Here is a 15,631-nt window from a genome sequence, read left to right as displayed (position 1 = left end):
TTCCCAAACCAGGATTTTTTTCCTTATGATTCGCCCTCAAGGAAAGAAGAAGATTATGGCCATGAACTCTAGACAGGGCTCCTCTGCATGACAACAACAGATGGAAAAGGTTGTAGACGAGTACAGGGACATCTTCACCTCACTCGTAGGGGTACCTCTACATTGTCAGGTCAAGCACTCCATCGATCTGACCCCAAGTGTGGCACTACCCAATGGACCTATCTATCGACACTTTGTTTTGGAGAACGAAGAAATCAAGAGGCAGATTCAGGAGTTGTTGCAAAAAGGGCACATCAGGCCAAGTTCATGACCCTGTGGGAGCTTGATCATGTGGGTACAAAAGAAAGAAGGGACCTGGAGACTTTGTATTGATTATCAGATGCTGAACAAGATCACTGTTTGGAATAGGTATCCAATCCCATAGATTGATGACCTTATGGAATAACTTAAGGGGTTCAAATATTTCAGCAAGATTGACTTGAAGCCTGTTTATCACTAGGTACTATCGAACCCTCCGATGTGTAGAAGACTGACTTCAAATCCAAGGAGGTCTTTTTCAAATGGTTGGTCATGCATTTCGGGTTGACAAATTCTCCCGCAACCTCCATGAGGATGATGGACGACATCTTGAGACCCTTCACCAACTCATTCATGGTGTTGTATTTGGATGACATTTTGATATTTAGCCAGATTTGGGAAGAACACCTACACCATATTCTATAGGTCCTCCAAACCCCATGGCAACACAAGTTGTGTGCCAATTTGGAGAAATGCACTTTTGGTATGACCTAGGTTCAATATTTGGGGTACATCATTTATGAGCGGGGTGTGCATATGGTCCCAGCCAAAATACAAGTCATTCGGTATTAGCCAGCCCCAACCACTCTAACAGAGCTCCATAGATTTCAAGGTCTTGCCAACGTCTACCATAGGTTCATGTTTGGGTTCTCTCATATAACTTAGACTTTGAGTCAAGTCACCAAGGTAGGAGCGAAAGAAAAATTATTTTGGTTTGAATCCGAATAGAAGGTGTTTGTCGAATTGAAGCATCGCCTCTGCTCTGCACTAGTGCTCACATTACCAGACCTGTAACAACCTTCTGAGATCGAGACAAATGCCTATGACTATGCTATTGGTGCAGCTCTTACCCAGCAGGGGCATCTAGTGGCATATCACAGTGAGACACTTTTAGACACATTTCGAAAGTATCCCACCTATTACAAAGAGATTTATTCCATTGTGTAGGCCTGTCGATAATGAAGAAATTACATTCTGGGGAAGGAAAAAATCATCAACACAGACCACCGACCCGTGCAATTCATATAGACACTGACCACCGGTCATGGTGCTGACCACTATGCTTGACTCTTATGGGAACGAAGTTGTGAGGTGGCCACATCTTTACAAGAGCAATCCAAAATTCAGAAATGCATACCAGATGCTCCTGGAAGGAAAGAAAGTTCCAAATTTTCACCTCCAGGATGCGCAGTTATGCCACCTGGGACACCTCTATGTTCCTTCAACATAGTGTGCTAAGATTATTTGGGAGGTGCACTATAGTCGGGTCACTAGACATTTCAGGGTAGAGAAAATAGTGGCAGTGCTACAAAAATATTTTTGTTGGCCAAACCTTCGACAAGATATTGTGAAGTACATCAAATCTTGCACTGCCTGCGCCATTGCAAAACCAACCATCAAGAAGCAAGGCCTATATACTCCTCTGCCTACTCCTAGTCGACCTTGGGAATCCATCTCCATGGATTACATGTCAGGCCTTCCTTTTACTAAGCATGGAAATGACTGCGCTTTTGTGGTCGTCAACAAATTCTCTAAGATGGCCATTCTGGCAGCCTGCAAGAAGAGTATCACAGTAGAATCCACTGCGAAGCTCTTCTTTGAATGAGTGTGGGTACATTTTGGATCCCACAGTCCATTATCTCAGATCGGGACAACATTTTCCTAAGTACATTTTGGTCAAGTCTGTGGTTGATGTTGTATACCAAGCTCACTAAGTCCACGACTTTCCACCGCCAAACTGATCGCCAAACAAAAGTCGTCAACAGGATGATTATACACATTCTGCGTATTTACAATTCAAAGAATCCATGCACATGGGATGAAAGGCTCCCCTATGTCGAACACTGCTACAACAGAGCTCTCCATAGTTCAACTAGCCACACCCCCTTTCAGGTGGGGTTGGGATTCCAGTCACTATGTCCCATTGATGTGGCCATACCATTTGCGGCTACTCAAGCAAATTCGGCTCATGTCCAGTCCGAAGCTGATAGGGCTAACGACTTCATTGGGTGCATTCAGCACATCCTCCAGTAGGTCCATGACATATTGGACAAAGCCAATGATAAATACAAGTAATTTCATGATCAACATCGGGTGCCACACAAGTTCCATATGGGCAACAAATTTTAGTTATATTTGTAGAAGGAGTGCCTTGTTGAGCCCCACCGCAAGCTTCGCCCACTCCGATATGGGCCTTATGCCATCACTAAGGTTGTAGGGAATAATGCTTTCGAGCCCAACATTCCAACATTCCTTGGCCTGCACCTAGTGTTCAATGTGGACTGCCTTTAACCATACTTTCCACCATTACTAGACAAATCAGACATTGCGGAGCAAATCACACCAATAGAGATAAAACTAGAATACATGGAAAAGACCACAAATGATTGGATCATGGACACACAGATCAAGAACACCCACCGGCAGAAGATCCAACTATATCAGGTTATCAAAGCTGACCAATTCCTGCACCAAGGCAAGTGGCTCACTAGCGACCAAGTTTAGCAGAAATTTCTCCATCTCATTGAGGCACTGAACACAATGGGGACCATTTCTTCCTAAGGGGGGAGGACTGGTCCAGGTGGATATTGGTGGCCACCTGCCTATTCCATTTGGACCCCCACTATTGTTTCCTTTCAATTTCCTTAATTGTAACACACTTACTATTTCTGGTAGTTTTTCGGGTCCTAAACTTCCGAAGCCGTTTTGAGGGACTAAAAGATGTTTTTAGGGAAACTGAAGAGATGGAAGAAGTATAATACCATTCTAGCTTCTTTTTTTTTCAGCCTCCTCTTCAACATCTTCGAAACGAGGTATTATGATAGTCAAATGGAGATCGTATGCCAAAGTTACGACCTCGGGACGTTGATGATGTACCGATTTACCCAAACGGGGCCCACAATTTTGACGCTTCATCTCCTAGGGTTAGGTTTCTAGATGTTTAGGGTTTTCCATTGTTTCTCAATAATAAATAGGCATTTGAGCCTCATTGTAACATAGTTCAGAGGCATGTACCCACCACATCTCTTCTTAGAGATAAGCTACCATCGTTCGAGCTAGTTTATTTCCATTTCTGTATGTAAGCATATTTCATTTCTTTGATATTAATGAAATGAAGTTTTGTTTTTGCTGCATGTATGTGTTTATGTGTATATCTGTATTTTATTGCGCTCCTGCATAATTCTGGATCACACATCCACAAGAAGATTCCAAGGTTTATTGAAAAATGGTATTCATCAAAAAGGTAAACATGTAGATTGGATGAAAGTAGTGGTTGTGACACACCTTCTTCCCACAAGAGAGACCTTCGTTTTCTTGTGCAATTTTTTTTCTTCAGGTTTTTATATTTTTTGTTGCACATCAGTTTTTATTTGTTTTAATTGTTCATATCTTTGTGGTTGCAAGTCGGGAATGACTATGGTGGCTTCACTAGAAATTTCATTATACGTGACCCCGACCTTCTAGCTGTTAGGTTAGGAGTAGGATTAGTTTCATCCTAGTTTCCCTTTCTTGCACCCATTATGCACTCATTCCCTATTGTTTGTCCTCGTTTTCTTATTTTGATTCTATATCATTTTTTGCTTTAGCCATTTTTTTCTCTTGTCTTCCGGTTATGTTTCCTTGTTGTGTGTTTTCTTTCTTTTCGTGTTGTTTTTATTTCTTGTTGAGTTCTTCCTTTTTTTCATCATGTGAATAAGTATTGTTCTTGGACCTATTTTGGCTTCTTAATATGTCTGTGGCCGAACTATAAAGAGTCTTGTGACACTTCAACATTTGGCTAGCCTTATGTCCATCTTCCTTGTGTTGGCTACATCTTTTGGTGAATGAATTTCTGACGGAAAATACGATCAATCTGTAAGGAGAGTTTTGGTTTAACCATGAACCCACTTCTAGTTTGGAAACCTCATGCCTATACTCGGTTTTTTCGACTTTGGTTTTCTCAAGCTTATCCAAATAGTAGAAACGGTGAAGGGGAAAATCTAAACGAGAAAACTTAAATCAGAGGTCTATATATGCTTCTCTGAAGGAATAACCCCTTCTCCTCTCAATAAGTTGGGATCCCTATTCCAACCCAAAATAAATAAGTGCCAATGCACAATTCTCTCTAAATAAATCAATAAAGGTGGAAGAAGAGAAAGGCTTCCTGCATAGAGAGGTGAAGCAAACAACTCCACCGAGGTAGTTTGTAGGCTTGTTGATAGCGGAACAATGTTTGTGTTCTTGCATGACTTCGCCGAGGTACTATGCAGGCCTTCTAGCAGTAGAGCAACATTAGAGATGAAAATTATACTTTGAAAATGTTAAGCTCACGAGCTACACTACCCTTCCTAACTCGAAACATTGTGATTATGCCGAATCTTATGTTGTGTTCAACTAAGAAGGTATAGAGGGGACCATGTTTGTTTGTGGGGTAAGTGGGAAGGCCATGGTAATCCGTACAATGAATCAATACTCCCTAAATAACCAAGGTCCTGCACAGAAGGAGTTAACCAAAATAGAGAAGTTGGATTCTATTAGTGCGTCGCCAAATGTTGTAGCGACTACAACGCACTCCAAAATTTTGGCCTACATTCAAATTTTGGAGCCTATTGTGGATCCTGTGATTGGTCGTTCCTTAGTCACTTATTGGTTAGTTGATGATTTGAAGCTCCCTTCTTGGATCTCAAGCAATCGTTCACACTTTTATCTTTATATAGCAAGTGTCGTCTTCGGGCATGGGAATTATTGCATATCATGCAAAGGGGAGTTCTGATTTACTTCAAGGGGCAACCTTTGTGAAAATGAGTTATTCTCATCATATAGACATGTTTCACACTCATTTCCAAATTTTCATGCACTATTACACAAGTGTCGTCATTATCCTCACAAAGTTTGTTGTCGGACTCGCACTTATCGTAAGTTGCCACAAAGGGTTTTGCATTAAGAAAAGTATGTTTTCATATGTTCTAGATGATCTATGTTGTATCACTAAGTGCCCAAGTGTGTGGTCATAAGCAAGTTTTATCACTGTTCATGTCGGTTCCATTGATCCCACACTTAGCCAAATTCCGAGGATTCCTAGCAACCTAGCCTCATCTAGCCTTCCTAAATTGCACACTTCGCATATGCAACCTTAAGCTTTTTCCTTGCTGCAACTATATAATATATGGAATTTTATTTCTTCTAGATACACAAAGTCAATGGGTAATTTTGATACAATTGTAGTACTTTTTTGTGCCTTGGATAAAGATTTATGCTAATACAAACTTCCTAACTATAGTTTAAAAAAGAAAGAAAAAGAATCTAATTCTGTATACATAAATTAAATAAAATAGATAACAAATTGAAAATGAAGATTTAAAAAAATGATCTATACAGATAAACTATTCAATAAAACCTTATCATATTCATTTTAAGATGCAAACTTTATAATAGATCATTAAATTTAACACTATGGTGTTGTTGTCATTATAATTTATTTTTGATAAGAATATAATTATTAATCTTATTAAACTTAGAGGTTCTAGAATTTTAATTTAATGATTAATAATTATTAGTAAATGATAGGATTTAATTTCCACAAAATATTCATCAACAAAGAGTTATAATTTATTTCAAAAGTAGATATACATTTTTTTTCAATTTAATTTAAAAAAAATATTATTATTATATTTAAGAATTTGAATGTGAGAAAGTCAATTTTCATTTCATTTTAATTTGTGACATTGTTCACTTCTAGTTACTTACGGTTGTTTTTACTATATTTTCTAGTTTCATGTATATCTATATATATATATATATATATATATATATATATATATAATATATATATATATAATATATAATTAATAATAATAATAATTTGAAATAAAATTCTAATTTAATTAATTTTTATGATTTTTGTTTTTGGCAATGCAAACTATGCATCAATGTCTATAAAAAATTATTAACCATTTAATTCATATCACTGAGCTAAAAAATATTATTATAAAGACTAATATTATTACATATCTTTTTCATTAAACATTATCTTGAAAAAATATTTTTTTTAATAATGTGAATTTGGCTTTTAATAATATTTACCATGAAAATTGTCCAATTGACCATCCTTTCATTATGAATATTGTGTAAACTATCAGATTCAAAGTTTATATCCCTATAAGTGAAACTAACAAAACATATATATACATATGAAAATTAAATATTTAATTTACTTTTCAATAGTGTTATTGATTGGAATAATGGTTAATGTGTTTGATATGTTCCAAAAAAATAATTATGACTTACATCCGTTTCTTAATATAATTGGTTGGAATCTCATATTTAAATTGTGAAATGTGCATAATCTTAATATGTTTTCCCAACAAAAATTAATATAATTTAGTGAAATCGCATATATTGCTTTAAAGATTTTGTCAAAATATTGAATTTAAATTTGATTAAAAACATATTTTAAATATTAATTTTTTTTTATCAAATTTAAAATATACATGAAAAAATTAAATTACACTAATAAAATAATTTTCTTAATTATAGATTTAAAATCAAAATAAAGAATAGAGAATGAATAACCTAATCTCTTTAAATAATAAATTCAAAAAAAAAAAAAATAGATTATGGAAGATTATTAATATTAATCCATTGTAATAAGGATTATTACATTGAAATTGATTTACAAAACAAAATCCAATATAACCTAATCAACTTCCTAATCTCTTTAACCAAATTACTCATTTTCCCATTCACCATTAATGTTGATCTTTTGCTCCTATGTAACTCATTCGACAATTGCAGCAAAAATGATCATCTCCATTGGATATTGTCTACATATATATTTGTTCATAAAATTTATGTTTGGCATATGAATGACTCTATTCATTATGACTTTCCAACGGAATATGAATGCCCCACTCTTGTGTTTGGCATTGAGAATGATTTCAGTGTGATATGTGTAATGAAAGCAAAGTGCACATACGTTCCACGCGATGCTCAACTCCTCTTAGTAATCAAAGAAACTTACAATTACGCGTCGAAATTCCTTCACAAGTCTGTCCAAATTGTCAACTTCTTGGACTGTAGCAGTTCCATTGACTGCACTTCCTGGATCAAGATCCAAATAATTAACATAAACCATGTATACATTAAGGTAGTGCTCATGGTTGATGTTGTTTTTCCAAACCACTTTGTCTTGTATGTCAAAGATTTTTCCATCTTTGTGAGGGAAGGGCATCGCATAGGAAGGAATCCTATTCATTATCCCTCCCGGAGGAGAAATAAATGTGTACGTACTCCTTCGAGGATGTCGAACAATCCTTGGAGGCCTGATATGGGCAGTGGTGTTACTGCCATATCTGACTTTATTTTGAAGTGGACTTTGTTGGAATAGTATCTTTCTGTCAATTTACTCACGTTAGCAGTCCCTCCAATGAAGGACGTGGACTCGATCCAGTTCATTTTACTACACGTTCTCCGCCATCTTCAACTATAGGAAGGTTGTGTTCATAATCTTCAAGAACTTCTCCTTACATCCTAGATACATTCAGATACATTCCTTGGAACAATGCATTCATATCCTTTTTCGTCCCTCCTTCCACGTTAATGCAAAGGAACTGAACACGCATGAACAGATCCTCTTCCACGAAAGGCATGTTGTATTGCCATTGGTGGATGGTTTTTGTCACCAGTTTTATTTTGCAGGCAATCACGACGCACAAGTTGCCTCCTCCACCGCCTCTTACAGCACTCACGGCACATCATCACTCATCGCGTTCTTCTCCATGACAATTACAATTTCCATAGACTTACAATGTTTCTTAGCGTTGTTGGGAACATTACGAAACTCAAAGTGTTTGCCCTTTACCGTAACTCTCTGACCGGCACAATCCAATTTCCTCACAATCTCCCTTCCACCTGAACTCAACAATATACGAGACAATTCGCTCATAAGAAGTATACCCAACGATTATGGCTGTATAAAATCAGTCACCAGATTATAGTCACAACGCAACGCAACAATTTGAGCTGATAGGTTCCTGCAGAGCTAGGAAACTGCTCTAGCTTGGCACAGCTTTGGCTCCACGGAAATCAGCTCAGTGGACCTATACCAGAAGAGCTAGGACGCGACTTCTTCCTGTGGGATGGGAACTATATTCTTCAATCTCTGCTTGAGCACATCTTGATAAGGGAACGCAGCTCCTTACGCCTTGAAGGAATGAAACTGATTTAGCCATCCCCAAAATTTGAAATCCAAATTTCAGTGTTTAGGCGGGGCGAGTTTTCAAAATTCAAATGAACAATCATTAATGCATTTGGAGCTCGTACATGCAGTCGATTCAACTCGAAGCGCCGAGGCAGCAAATTTAAAATTCAAATTAGCCCGCGGAGATCAGGGAAGAATTGATTGCAAATCAGGTGAGTTGTACGCATGGGTTGGCATGGAGGGTCCCGCACCGGCTGCCGGAAAGGTCTCCGTGGTCGCCCGCCGGATTGGCATGGAGGGTCCCGCACCGGCTGCCGGAAAGGTCTCCGTGGTCACCCGCCGGAGTTATGTATGCCATCCCACTGATTTGCACCACATACATAGATGGGCCAGCATTTAAGACACAATATATGGCTGGTTAGCCCTTGCCAACATGTAAAGCAGTTAATAGTAAATATTCAACTACGTGTAAAACCATTGAAACTAAATTAGTAATAGACCACTTGATTTCGGATAATGTGCAGTTCATGTTATTGTCGTTCAAAACGGTCCCACTTCCACGTTTTGTTTTGTTTTGTTTTTAATGGTTACGGTGGCATCACTTCGCTTTCAAAACAGCTGTTACTTTATTTTCTTGCTCTGCTTTACACTCCACGTCCACTGAGCAACTTTACGTCACGTCAAGACAGAGACAAGAGAGAGACATTCGTATTGGACAGCTGGAAAGATGTCGACTCGTCCTTCGTATTCAACCGTTGGGAAGCAAGTTGAGTGCAGGTGGGGTCCTTTACTTCGTTTCAGCAGCGAATAATGTGCAGTTCATGTTATTGTTTTGTTTTTTGCTTTCAACTGTTACTTTATTTTCTTGCTTCTGCTTTACACTCCAACAATCACATGGTGAACGATTTTGTACTCGACGGCCACTGAGCAACTTTACGTCACGTCAAGACAGAGACAGAGACATTCGTAGTGGACAGCTGGAAAGATGTTGACTCGTCCTTCGTATTCAACCGTTCGGAAGCAAGTTGAGTGCAGGCCGGGTCCTTTACTTCCTTTCAGCAGCGAATAAAGTTAGCAGTCCTTTCCTACTCAACAGCTGGTTACCAACTTGAGATCATGAAAGCGCCTTGACTTGACTCAACGTCCGAGAGACCCATGGGTACTCAACAATTTAAATGCAGGGATGGTCCAGTCGCAATCAAGCACAACCCTCCCTCGTACTTAGTAGCTGTGAAACAAAGAAAATTCAATAGTTGGCCCCACTTGTCGTCAGTATTATGAATGGGAGGTGGAACTGTCGTTTCTTGAAGGTGCATTATTGAATTTCCACGCACCTTCTTCATTACTGTATCTCCAAACAGAAATTAGGTCTCACAGCTGGAAAGTACCTTGATTTGACCACCCTCCCTTCATACTCACTCGCTGCAAACCACTGGAAAGTACCTTGATTTGACCATCCTTCCTTCGTACTCAGTAGCTGTGAAGCAACTCAGCTGCCAGTGGAGGGCCCCACTCAAAGCTTGCAAGGCAAAGAAGAAAGCGAGCAAGAATTGAGAAAGAATGAAAAGTAAATTCTACATTATGAGGTTGAGAATAAATACATAAAAGCACCTAAGTTAAGCTTAGTTGTGCATGCAATAACTAAAGCTAACTAAAGTTAAGTGTGCTGTGCCGCATGCATGCAAGCAATAAGTTAACTAGAGCTAATCTAGGTGCATGTACACCAACACAACTAGTCTACAGCTAGTCTAAGTCTACGGCTAGTCTACAGCTAGTGCATGTACACCAACACCCCCCCTTAAGCCTAACTTAGGTGAGTGTGATGCAATAATGAATGGGTCCCGGCAGCAGGCCATTTTAGGTACCCATTTTTTTTTTTTTGAACTCAAATACATAAAATCTATTATAAATTTGAAAGAAATGTATTCGCTGTAATCTTCGTGTCCTCCAAACTTGTTGTACTTAGCATGAATAAGGCAAACCTTTATCACCTAAAATCAAGAAAAGTTTAACAAACAAACAACCGCCAGACTGAAGCATTTCAGAAAAACAATTGTAAACGGAGACCAAACAAGTGCAGCGTGCCCGGAATGGGGAAGCTTCGTGAATTCTTCATCACCCTCATGCTGTGGACTCTGCCGGAAAGTGCGAGGGCCATAGAGAGCCGTGGCGCCATCGATATCGCTCAACTGACGCTTTACCTTTCTGGTTTCAAGATTGGGGAACATGACGGATCCATCAACACTGGAATGGTCCAACCCAATGAGGTGCCCGATTTCATGAAGCGCCACCGACTCAAGATCCATGGCGGACCTATCATCCGTGATGCCCATGCTCACCGTCCAAACCTCGGCGCTGTCCAAGTGAAATCGCCCGTCCTCCGGCGCAAACGCATGTGACAGTACGCCTAGACGCCCGTCGAAGGGAAATCCATCTGCGTGGTCTCCGTCAAAGAACTCAATCTTTATAATCGCCCCTTCAAAGTCATCGGTCTCGTGGAAATCAATGGAAATTAAAGAACAGCTCCCCCTCTGGCTCGAGATATGCAGATGAAGCCAGTGGAAGAAATTAAGAAATAAGAATCTGAAATCCAAGAAGGCTTTGAAGTCCAAATAACGTGTTCTGGCATAGATGTCCGCTTCTGGACTGTACCGTGCTTGACTCGAATCCTTGCAGGCTATGCAGCAATAGCGATAAGATTCCTGCAGGCTTCTCTCGCATGTTTCGCAATAATTTGAGAAGCCTTTGGCTGGTCTGGATTGTGCTCGCTGCTTCAAAAATACGAATCTTGCATGAATCATAAACCTTTGTATAAGGCTGAAGTCTGAATTCTGGCGTAGCCTCCCGCGGGAACCGTAACCCCACCGCTCCCGAATGGATGAAGTATTAACTGCAGAGCGAACGCCGCACATATGGAACCAAGAACCTGAGCTCCCATGTAGGCCGGAACCTGAATCCAGGGAAACTGGCTCAAAGCTGCGAACGCAATTGTCAGGGATGGATTTGATGAATCTTATAATTTTAGGCGGATCTTCCATTTCTTTGGCGGCGGCGGCGGCGGCGGAGGAGGAGACATTCATGTTTGCGTGGACGGTTTCTTGGTTTTGTTGACAGACATTAGCTCTCAGGCCGGAAACATTAGTAATGGCATCTCGACCCCGGAATTTGAGGGCCGCTTGGTCATAGGCCTTGGCCGCGCCTTCTTCCTCGTCAAACGAAACCAAATCCAAAGTCTCGTTCTCAATGAGAGAGCTATATTCCGCATGCATGGCAGCTTCCCATTCAGGATGCCCATTTGCTTCTGTATAATTTTGTGGATCAGATCCATGCATTATATAAGCATGCATGGACATGGATGGCTTCATAGTTAAGAGTGCTTGCGGATTTTCCTCCAATAGAGGGATAGAGGCAGGATTATCAAAGATATCACTCATGCTGCGCCATTTTTGTGCAGAAGTCTGATCTCGATGTTCAACAACTGGTGGTCTAACAGGGGTTTGAGGAACAAAATCAGAAAATGTATACAGACGAGATTGATCATTTACCTTGCCAGATGCAATCTTCAAATTGGTTTGCATGTCGTAAATGCTCACGGAATCTGGCGTAAATTCCACTTTCCTTCCGCTGCCTGTGTGCGTCATCTGATACACTGAGAGAAGATTCACAGCGAGCCTGGGAGTATGCAAGACATTTTCAAAACTTCCATCTTTGAATTGCACTCTTCCTTGCCCAGTTGCTGCAACTGTAGAATTATCCCCCATGAGGATGGGAGGACCTGAGTATGCATGCAGAAAGGAAAAGGATTCCTTTGAAGAAGCCATATGATGTGAAGCTCCTGAATCGATGATCCATTCTTGTGGCGCAGAATGAAGAGCAATCAAAGCATGCCCGTTACCTCTTGGATGACGTGCTTTTTCTCTTGGATCGGGTGCCTTTTCCTCAGACTTCTTCTTAGCATTCTCAGGAATGTGGTCTTCAAGATTGTATTGCTGGAGTGTCTGCGCCATAAGATCTATAGTCTTCTTCATGCATGCAGATTCAGGGTGAAAACCACGGTGACAATAATTGCACATTGATTTTCCTTTCGTTCCTTTCCTTTCCTTTGAGCCAGATGATCCATCGGGGGATCTAGGATTTGCCTTTCCTTTTGCATGCACAGTGAGTGCATGCGCTTTGGAATTTTTAAGTGTGCCCATTTTGATGAGCTTATCTTGCTCATGCATCAAAGACTGAATAAAAGTATCCAGTGAGGGAGGCTTCCAATCTGCACCAGTTGCAGATCTGACTGTGTGGAATGTAGAAACGAATACTGCATACTCTGGACCAAGTTTTGATAAAATGGAAAGAATCAACTGCCTTTCTTGCTTGGATTTGTCGATCCCGCATCCATTCAGCTGCACCAACAAAGCTTTATACCTTGTGAAAAAATCTTGAATGTTCTCAAAGTTTCTCGGATCTAATGAGTTTAACTCATTTTCGAGAATGTGACCTTGCATTTCATCTTGTTTTCCAAACAATTCTTCCAAAATTTTCCATACCTGATTTGGAGTTGAGCATGATTCAACATGAAATAGCAGTTCTGGAGAAATAGATAAACATAGGATGCCGAAGGCCTCGTCCATGCGATTGAAATATCTTGATTTCTCCACTGCCGATGTTGGTTCAACTTCCGTTTCCATGGTTATTCGAAATAAGCCTCTACTTCTGAGATGAAGTTGAATCTTTGGCTTCCATTCGAAATAGTTATATGGAGTGAGAATTGCCGATTGTGGAAACTCCAATTTAGACTCCATTCTTTGTTGTTGCTTCAATCTTCTGAACCTGCAAATAAATTGCTTGTGCACTGATTTACAAATCCCTGTGCTCCGATACCATGTAAGATTTTGAGAAACACAGATAGATCTAGATCTGTAAAACAATAACAAGCTTGCAAGGCAAAGAAGAAAGCGAGCAAGAATTGAGAAAGAATGAAAAGTAAATTCTACATTATGAGGTTTAGAATAAATACATAAAAGCACCTAAGTTAAGCTTAGTTGTGCATGCAATAACTAAAGCTAACTAAAGTTAAGTGTGCTGTGCCGCATGCATGCAAGCAATAAGTTAACTAGAGCTAATCTAGGTGCATGTACACCAACACAACTAGTCTACAGCTAGTCTAAGTCTACGGCTAGTCTACAGCTAGTGCATGTACACCAACAGAACTGTCGTTTCTTGAAGGTGCATTATTGAATTTCCACGCACCTTCTTCATTACTGTATCTCCAAACAGAAATTCCTTCCTTCGTACTCAGTAGCTGTGAAGCAACTCAGCTGCCAGTGGAGGGCCCCACTCAAAATTCTCATTTCCACTTCTTGTCATTATTATGAATGGGGAGGTTGAACTGTCATTTTTTTAACGTTGGCGATTTAAAGATAATATTATTGAATTTTCATGCACCTTCCTAACTCTTGTACCTTTTTTTATCTTTTCTAGAGCATTAGTGAATTTTCATGCACCTTTTTCACCTACTTGAGAGAGCATTATTGAATTTCCATGCACCTTCTTCACCTACTGAAAACATCATTATTGAATTTCCATGCACCTACTTCACCTACTAGAGAGAGCATTCTTGAATTTCCATGCACCTTCTTCACCTAGTAAAGAGAGCATTATTGAATTTCCATGCACCTTAGACCTTTCAGTGAATATTATTTTTTTAATTAAGTTGTTATTTTAATTTTATTTAAAAAAATTATTTTTTAATTGAGTTGTTATTTTATTTTTATTTAAAAAATATATATTTTCCAATTCCAATGTAAATAAAAAAAATTATACTCTCAAATATATTTTTCAACATAATAAAACTAAAATTCTATAAATATATGAGAGAATATATGAAATGAAAAAGAAAGATTGTTTTTGAGTAGAGCAAAATAATGTTATCAAAACTAATAATTTGCACAATGAACAACATATAAAAGTGACTTGCAATTATTCTACAATTTCCACCTTTATTCCAATTCTTTTCTATCAATTTACAAATTGAATTAACAAAGTATAGTTTATTATATTTACTTGAATACAATGTTGGGAAAAATAATCCACAAAAATATAATATGCTTAGGTGGTATTTGATCAAATTGCTTATGATTTAACATAGTCCTTTAAACTTTAAAAAAGTTAAGAAATTATGACAATATCTTGTCTATAACCCTCCTACTCTTAAAGGATTTGATTACATTTTCTTTCAAAACTTTAACAAAAGCTGGTGGGAGTCTACAAGATCATTTTTTCAAAAAGTTAAGAAATTATGAGAATGTCTTGTCTATCAACCCACCTTCCTTGAACTATTTGATTACATTCTCTTTAAAAACTTTACAAAACGCTGGTGGGAGTCTACAAGATTATTTATAAACCATACGAGTCTTTAATTTTTAAATAAAAGTTCATTATATTTACTTTTTATTTAATCATTTAGTTATTTTCACTAAAATTATTGTCTTTGTCAATATAATGCACTTAATTAAACATTTCTATTTTATCTCATTTTGTTTCATATTTTATTCTTAGTTTTGTATTTTATATTTTGATGTACAAGTTTTTTTATTTTATACTTTGATATACAAGTTTCTATACTTGTAGTATTAATAGTTTTATTCAATATCAAGGTGAATAAATAAAATAGTTTTATATAATAAAAAAAAATCCAAACAAATCAAAAGATAAGTTTAGAATCACGATATAGTTATATGATATAAGACATTTTAAAGGTGATAAACCTCATAGACGTTTAAATGGATTTAAGAACCTATAATTCACCTTCATATCATGTAAGTAGTTATGGTAGCAACGATATTATTGAAGATTTATTTTTATGATTATGATGATTTGGATGGTTAAGGAAATGGTCTTCCCTTTAGAATTGCATTTGCTCACAACAAGACTAAATAGTGGTTATATTTAAGGCTTACGAGTAATTAACCAACATTACCATGAGTGCTTTCCACAAATACATGTGTGTCAATGATATCCTAGTGTATAGAAGCTTGGGATCCATGACTGCATTAACAATGTTTGAAGTGAAGTGGATTTGATGCAACCAAACTTGGATTGATTAAATATGATTAAGTGTGAAGTTACGAAAAATGCATTGTCCGTCTTTCAAACTCCCACAAC

The 15,631-nt window shown here is 38.2% G+C and overlaps 1 protein-coding gene across 1 annotated transcript; it reads right to left on the bottom strand.

Moving 5' to 3' along the window:
- Window positions 1-10,371: 10,371 nt before the first annotated feature.
- Window positions 10,372-11,745, bottom strand: LOC149161298 (uncharacterized). Its single transcript, XM_089434832.1, has one exon. The coding sequence runs from the start codon at window positions 11,743-11,745 to the stop codon at window positions 10,474-10,476; it is 1,272 nt and encodes a 423-aa protein (XP_089290958.1). The 3' UTR covers window positions 10,372-10,473.
- Between the last annotated feature and the right edge of the window lie 3,886 nt (window positions 11,746-15,631).

This window comes from Pinus tabuliformis, chromosome 5_2 (genome assembly GCF_031772625.1).
Source record: "Pinus tabuliformis cultivar Carrire ecotype Pingquan chromosome 5_2, CPIR1, whole genome shotgun sequence".
NCBI classification, from domain to species: Eukaryota; Viridiplantae; Streptophyta; class Pinopsida; order Pinales; family Pinaceae; genus Pinus; species Pinus tabuliformis.
This window is presented reverse-complemented; position numbering and strand designations above follow the sequence as displayed.

Bases quoted from the DNA above. Each gene is read 5' to 3' on its own strand.
- LOC149161298 (XM_089434832.1), bottom strand. From the start codon at position 11,745: ATGCATGCGGAATATAGCTCTCTCATTGAGAACGAGACTTTGGATTTG.